Genomic DNA, 8,374 nt, shown 5'->3' with positions numbered 1-8,374 from the left:
TCCGCTAGTTTGGTCAGAAAATTAAAATTGCCAAAAAAAAAACTAAAAAATGAGGAGAGATAAACTTGTTAGATTTGAGAGTGGCAGCTTGGTAATTTTCATGAAAATAGTGGTAGTTTTGAAATTTCAACATTAATTAATTAATCAGGTTTAGATTCACTCATTTTTTAGTTTAGGTTTGTAGTTTAATTTGTATAAAAAATATAAAAAATAAGTTTTTAATTAATTTAAATGTTGTCTAGTACTACTAAGTAATTTTCTATTGTTTTTATCCCATGATCACGTTCACTCTCTCATTCTAAGTAATTAAACGTCTCATGAAGTTAAATTAACTCAGAATTCCTTTTTTACTCCTGAAAAAAATGTGAGAATCTCCTTGGTAATTTTACTCATCAATAAGTGATATAACAAGTGTTTCATCGATCTTTCATATATTCTCATCTTCTGTCTTCTTGGTAATTTTACTTATCAATAAACGATATAACTTGTGCAGGTCTGCTTGATCATCTTTCTCATATTCTGTCACACTAATTGACAATTAATTACAATTCCACTGATATTCGTATTGATCTTCTCTATATACACGTACAAATTATTTAACGAAATTATTACATCCTCGAATATATTCAATTGATCTCTACAGTTCTCTATTACTATTATTATTATTGATGTACGTACACTTGAATCTTAAAAAGCAACAATGAAAAGTATGTATGACTGCTGCATGCATGCACAGATACCCCGCCGCCTATAGGTTTTTGTTTGGATAAGCAAAACAAATAACAACCCAAAATTTTCTTAGCAAATAATGGCAAGGCTAAGAAAGAAAGCAGGATATATCTTGCATGAAACCCTCAAATTCCCATTGTTCTCCAACTCTTAAGCTTCCTTCAGCTTCAGATTGGCCAAAGATGTCCCCGTCGTCTACTTTAAAGCTCATATTACTCGCCGTGTTAGCAAAGCAATTATTATTGGTATTACTATGGAAGTGGTTGATAAAGTTATTGCTTATATTATCAACTACTTGACCATTATTATTCTCTGTTAAACTTCTTCTGCTAGTCTCAAGACGAGGAAGACAGAGATCACCTTCTATCCCCATTTTATGATCAGCCTCCAAGTAATTTCCATAATCACCATAATGCCCTTCTCGTAGTTGCGTGAAGCCTGGGTGATTGACGTAGTTCAGTAAAGAGGAGCTATCAAGCACAGAGAAGTTAGGATCGACTGTGCTGTTGTTGATGACCTGCATGGACGCTGAGGATGAGGACGTTGATGAGTCCATGTAGACCATGTTCATCAACATGTCATGTTCGTTGTGCATGGAAATAAATGGCCCTGCTCCCCCATTGTTGACATACGGCTCCGACGAATGATCACTCTCGTTTGGTGAAGATGTCGATGTCAATATGTGGTTAATCTTCAGCCTTTTCTTTAATGCAGAGTTCCAAAAGTTCTTGATTTCATTGTCTGTTCGTCCTGGAAGACGTGCAGCAATCTGTGACCACCTGAATTCAGTAAAACACCACAACAACAGAAAAGATATATGAGTAATTATACCTCAATATGCATGAATATATGATACATGCAGCATCAGCTACTTATATCTGTTAATTAGGTTATGCCCACAAAATTAAATGACTTCATCATTTCAATTGATTTGTACGGAAGAGGTCCAATTCCTCCTCTTCATCAAATTATTAATTAAACATAATTGGAGATGTCATTGAACTCAAAATTCAATTGGCGATAAGCCCAAATTCTTTCCTTAAAGTATGTATTTAGCAAATTAAGCAAGAGAAAATTTGAGGGAGAAAGGAATGAGAAATGCCATGTACAATAAGTCAATAATAAACACAGTATGAATTAAAAATTAAACAAATCACAATTTTTTAACATGAAAATAATGTGAACCAAATTAAAATTTAAATGAAAACAAGAAGAAATAATATATTTGTATTTAATCTTATACATTCATATTGCAAATGTGGTTTTCGCTTATTCCTTCTTCTTCTTACTATTAACAGGATAAATTTTCAAAAGCAGAAATGCCAGAAATGTACGTTATTAGACAAGCAAGAATTCTACATATATATTTTCTACTGAGTGTTCCGGGGTAGGATGGATGAATGACAGTACAGCTGGCAAACCGCCGGTCTGTAATTTTAACCATTTGATGAACGGTGAGGCAAAAGTTCACAAAATCTGAATGGCGGTCATATATCCGAACCTCCACACACACTATCAAACGCACACCTATCTTATGCCTTAGTATCTGAATCAGAATGCAGAACGGTGTTCGTTACGTACGAACCGTGTCCATATTAAGTGTGTATACACATGCATTCCTAAATACATATCCAATATCATCCATTATATATAGATATGTAGTGAAGAAAATAGGAGATCCAGTGTATATTTAGAGGGTGTAGAGTGTACTTACTTGTTGCCGAGAATGGAATGAAAGTGGATGATAAGGTGTTCTTCCTGAGGCGAAAATGCACCACGCTTAAGATCAGGTCTCAAGTAGTTAATCCAACGAAGACGACAACTCTTTCCGCACCTTTGGAGACCAGATTTTCTAGCAATGTCACTCCAACACCCTTGTCCATTGCTCAGCATGTACCTCATCAACTTCTCGTCTTCCTCCGGCGACCACAATCCCTTTCTAAGCTTATTATTCATCACCTTATTCTTGCCGTTATTGATTGCTTTCACGTCTTTTCCCACGGACAACTCTGGCTTTCTCATGATTAGAATTTATGCCAGAATGGTTTCAGAGATTGTATATATATACCAGGTATAAATGGGGTAAGAAGAGAGATATAGAACTTCAGGCTTTGTCTTGTTTATGATGGATATCTGAGAGAATGAGTATATAGGATGACCGACGAGACGATCGATGCCTTCATGGGGTGGTAATGGTGATGATGATGTCGATGGTTTGTGGTGTTTGCTTAAAATTATAAGCAGAGAGAAACAGAGACTGTGTTTGTTGGTCGAAATATGGTGGAGTGGAAAACGGATTGGAGGGGGACCTCCATATAAGACGCCTAGAGAGAGAGAGAGAGAGAGAGAGAGAGAGAGAGAGATGATTATGTGAAGTGGAAGCAAAAAATGTGTATACACAAAGAGGAGATAGATGGATGAGATCGATATGATCATTACCTTGTGAGTGAAGAAAAATGCAACGAAAAAGACAAGAAAGAGTCAAACACAAGAACAGAAAAGCGTAAACCCTAATCCCAGAGAGAGAGAGAGAGAGAGAGAGAGAGAGAGAGAGAGAGAGGAGATATAGTACCACAGAAGTACACTCCTTGTACACTAGGCAAAGTGTTGCAGTTTCGACACTTGTTTTGTACTAATAATTAGTATGAATTGTTTTATTCGTTGCATGAATGAAACTTATTGAAGATTACTCCTTATTGAATTACCAAACATGCTTCTCAAGCAAATCTTGTTTCATTCGCTGTCGGATCTGCAGTACCCTATGATTGTTCTTCTTTTGGTCAAATTAATGCATTCTCAAACTCAAATTAGAAGTTAAGATTGTGCAGCTAGCAGAATTAAACATGTCGACCAAATACTGGCCGGCATGCAATAAAATAAGTGGTTAACTACTATTTCCAACTCACGATAAATGAAATTGATAGCTTAGATTCCTTAGAACTTTATTCTTGTGGGAGAATAGTACAAATGTACAATCTTACATTTAAAATGAACAATGTTACACATTAATTAAAATTAAGGGTTAATTTGTTAAAACTTAGAAAATAGTATGATCAATTTGTCCGATCGAACATGTCCCAAACTGAGTTACCCTAGCTATTATCGGATAAACCCTTACTTGTTTAGTCAATCTCTGTCGGAGATTAGGAAATTCGCATTTCGCAATGGCTCCATGAACTGATTGCAAGCCCAAACATACATTATGCTAAAACCCTAAAAACCTCATGAAAATCACCGAGTTTAGAGGGCGTAGCTAACTGCCCAAGTCCCTAATTAAGTATTTCCAGTTAGACCTGAGCCTTTAATTTCTGCATGCCGAAGACCGTTAGTTCGATATCAAAAAACTCTTTTGTTACCCATTTTTATAAACAAAATTCGATCAATTGAACCTAGCTCCCATTCAGATTCATACACCATATCCAATCCGACCGATTGGTAGTGCGCTTCATATATCATACGTTGTTAATTTCATAACTTGTCATGCAAACTTAAATATGTTAAACGTGATGTTCAATATTTACTATATACAGAATGTGATAGCAACCGAATACCTACAGAAGCTTGCCTAGCCCGAGATTAATGTCCCTCAGCCATTACTACTAAACAAGCTGCACGTTTGCCTGGGATCTCTTTACATCTCATCACTTCTGTTAATTCAGTATATATATACGGGGCTTTTCAGGTAAGGAGGCCATTATCTTAGCTTAAGGTACGAATTTTCATTTTTGACCAACTTTTTGATCAATTTTTCACATCTCCACCATCCAATATCTAGGCTATAACGTATAGATTATCTCCACAAAATTTCACTAGATTCAATCACCGTTAAGGTACTCATAACTTCGATTTTCTACTCAAAATATGAACGGTTCAGGTTTGGCAAATTCAATACGTCCATTGGTTTTGATTAGTTTGATACCTTAACGATCATGAAATCGGCTGAAATTTTGTGGAGATGATCTATACATTATAACCTAGATATTGGACGGTGGAGATGTGAAAACTTGATCGAAAGGTTGATAAAAAAATGAAAATCCGTACCTTAGTTTAAGGTACGGACCTCCGCACCTGAAAAGCTCCGTATGTATATATATATCAGCTAAGGAGGTTCGCACCAATGGTTTTGGTGCAGATTTCCATTTTTTCACCACTTTTCAATCGAATTTCCTCATCTCTACCGTCTATCATCTAGATAATATTGTGTATATCATCTCTGCCAAATTTCAGTCAATTTGGTGATTGCTAAGACCTTCAAAATCGAAAAAAAAAATGGTCGGACTGAATTCTGTCAAACATGAACCGTTCATATTTTTAACAGAAAAACAAAATTTTGAGGGCCTTAACGATTACCAAATTGGCTGAAATTTTGCACAGATGATCCACACAATATTATCTAGATACTAGACAATGGAGATTAAGAAATTCGATCGAAAAGTGATAAAAAATGGAAATCCGCATCAAAACATTGGTGCGGACCTCCGTAGCCAAGAAGTATATATATATTGTCCAAAAACTATGCACCATTTGCACAACCTTTGGATACCAAGCATGAGTTCCACATTTTTTTATAATAAAACTCAACATTGTACTAAGCATACAAGCTAGTACCAGTTCAATACGATGTTTTAAAAAGCAAAGGCGTACCCCAAGACATTTTCTTAAGAGCCTTGAGACGCATCAGGTGTAAGCCTTATGTTATAAAAAAATTAGTAGTTAAATGTGTAAATATAAAACTACACATACAAAAAGAACAAATATACATAAGAATTTATTGATTTATCCAAACGTTTTAGATAGTTTTCATCAATAATAACACATTATATAAATAAATATAAAAAGATACATAAAAATATTATTTTTTAAGCCGTAGTAAAATGCGTGAAAAATGTAGCATAAGGCATAAAAGGCGTAAGCTTTTTAAGCTTCTGTACCCAGACTGAAAAACAGAGACGTTATGTAAGTAGCCTTAAACTTTTAAAGCCTCAAGTGAGCCTTAAGGTGAGTTTTTTAAAACATTGGTTCAATCCTTCTCTCTGCATGTTAAAATTCTAAGACTGCCTAGTCATTTTCCCATCCAAATGGCAGATCAGATTACAAACATATTCAATTTCTTGAGGAATTTCAGTTAGTTAATTATATTTGTAAACCAAAAGAGACTTGTCACATTTCTTCAGGGAAAAAGTAGCGAGCGGAAACTGTCAAGCTACTCAAATGTTCGTAGAAGCTATTTCTATTTTTCTTTAGGTGTCCAAGATAGGATCGAAAAAGCTCATGCTTTAATTTTGAGGCGGTCCCAAGCAACATGCCTGCTTGGTTACAAAGACAAGGAAGACCAACTCATCATGAATCCTTTCACCATTTTACCTTGTACTACAAATCTGAATATATATTTGTAATGTTGTATCATTATTGAGGGAATCGAATCTGTCTTTATATTAACCTGGGTAAATGCAGTGATCAATTGCCAAATTCTGTCCTGAGAATTGAACCACCAAATCATGAGCTGAAAAGGCAACGGTGAGATACTTGTGAGAAAAAGAAAAGGTTGACAAATTAACCCGCTTTGATCCCCACAGCTGGTTTCACCTTTTTATTCCTCGTAGCAGCTGATATATGATGGATTTCTTCATCAGACTTTTCAAGATGAAAAAAAGGTGAGGAGGGACGAAATGATCGAGCAACCAATGGGACAACAAACCGCATCCTCAGTGATATGAACAGTGAAGAAGCAATTTACATATCCTCAGTGTTGGTATGACTATCTCACCTGGTTGGAGATGGTTTTGTTCGTTTGCTAGTAGCTTGATTCTCGTATGGATGGTCTTAAAGGAAAGTAAGTTTGCCCATGCATATGCATATGTTCGTATGACTATCTAATTCTAATGATTTCACCAAGCTATTTAAGGACCTTGTAAAGCATAACTACGTACAAATCAGTGAAGTTTAGCCCTAGAAACAGTGTGGATTTATTGGTTGTGTTATATTTGTGCAAAATAGCCAAAATGGGAGAGGGAAGTGAATGTAATTGAGGTATGATCTGGTTCCATCAATCAGTTTCAATATCTGTTACAATAGAGAACCTTGCAGTTTCAATATCTAGCTAGGGTTCTTAACTTATATAATCTCACAGTTTGTGCAGCTCTTACATATATCTTTGTAACTCTTACTTTTGAACAATGGCTTTTTTAAAAGAACCTTGCAGTCGACTTTTTCATGTCTTTGGGGAGTTTAGAACCATCAGATGCCACATCCTCAGCTTCCAATTGAATCCAAATGCTTCTCTTTTCCAAGCATTTGAGCGGTGAATGGTAGCCTTCGACAAAGATTACCCAAAGATGAAAAGGAGAGGAATTTCACTATCTTCAAGAACAAGTACTTAGAGTTGATTGAGAATTTCAATTAGGAAATCACTCTTTTACAGTAGGAATCAACCAATTTTCTGATATGACTTGTGACAAATTCCGGCCAAGTAGGGTTGCTGGCCACCGCAGATTAAGCCATTAAGGGCTGGCGTGGTCAACCACTCCAGCCGGCTTGTCTGGTTTCTCAGCCCTTCTTTGGAATCTAACACCGCTATGTGTGTGGTACGGCTACATGGATTATGGAGCGTGGTTGGTTTGCTTGGAAGTGTGGATGTGGTCCGAAGTTCACTCTTCCTTAATTTAAAAGTGCCTTTTAGATATGTGTTACTGTTTCTTAGTCCAGATTGATTTAGATGGATTCTTAAGGCAATGCAACCGCCATGGCGCCACCCTAATAAGTCCCTTACCAGTAACCACCACCCTATTAAAGTATTAAGTGGGTGGATATGTTCTTTATTTCTTGTTTGCTAAGAAAACTTGAAAGCTAGTAAACATAAGGGGAATAATATGTTTGGAACAATCACATATAAAGACTATGGACACCACTGAAAATTGGACTCTATTGGGGGATTTGGGTCTATACGCAGCACAAGCGATCGTGTCTGAGGCTCTTGGCTACGACAAGGCAGAGCCTACAACAAGCCTCAAGGGTCCAGTTTTAGAGCTAAGATCAGTATTATGAGTTATGCTGTAAAGGTTTTGGTTTCAGAGATACAGTCACTAATAATGTGCAAATGAAAGACGCTTGGAGTTTTTAAGATACCCCAAAACTGTGGAAATTTGCACGTACTCCATGCTACATTTATTTAAACATGACTGGTTCGATTTTGTATAATACAAATCCAAACAATTTATAAGACCCCAAGTTTATTGGAAACTGCTGTGTACGCAGTTGAAAGATCCAATAACAATCGGTTTTGCGCAGAAATGCAACTAAATGAATATTGCATTTTCAAACACTAGCTGTAGCACATGTACATCTAAAGATCAGAAATGTGTAGAAAAAGCAAACTGAGAAAGAAAGTGACATTCTAAATGGAGAGTAATGAAGAAGGTACCTCGGATACCAAATGTGCAATAAAATCTTCTAGTTTTAGTAGCAAGTTGATGTACAAAGCATTTCTATAATTCTATTAACAATTTTCGGACTTATAAAGTATGTGCTTCCTGACTCAACCTTTTATAAGACACTTGGATTGTGGCATTGCTCATTGATCACAATATATAGAAGTCATAGCTAACATGCTTACATTTTGTCGGTCTTCAGAAAATGTAGTGAACTA

At 36.0% G+C, this 8,374-nt stretch overlaps 1 protein-coding gene across 1 annotated transcript; it reads right to left on the bottom strand.

Moving 5' to 3' along the window:
- Positions 1–697: 697 nt before the first annotated feature.
- LOC126802461 (transcription factor MYB46-like) lies at positions 698–2,819 on the bottom strand. The gene is made up of 2 exons (XM_050530097.1): positions 2,444–2,819; positions 698–1,508 (listed from the first exon to the last, which is right to left on the bottom strand). The coding sequence occupies exons 1-2, from the start codon at positions 2,749–2,751 to the stop codon at positions 818–820; spliced, it is 999 nt and encodes a 332-aa protein (XP_050386054.1). The 5' UTR covers positions 2,752–2,819; the 3' UTR covers positions 698–817.
- Positions 2,820–8,374: the final 5,555 nt, after the last annotated feature.

Source organism: Argentina anserina, chromosome 7 (genome assembly GCF_933775445.1).
Source record: "Argentina anserina chromosome 7, drPotAnse1.1, whole genome shotgun sequence".
Taxonomy (NCBI): Eukaryota; Viridiplantae; Streptophyta; class Magnoliopsida; order Rosales; family Rosaceae; genus Argentina; species Argentina anserina.
This window is presented reverse-complemented; position numbering and strand designations above follow the sequence as displayed.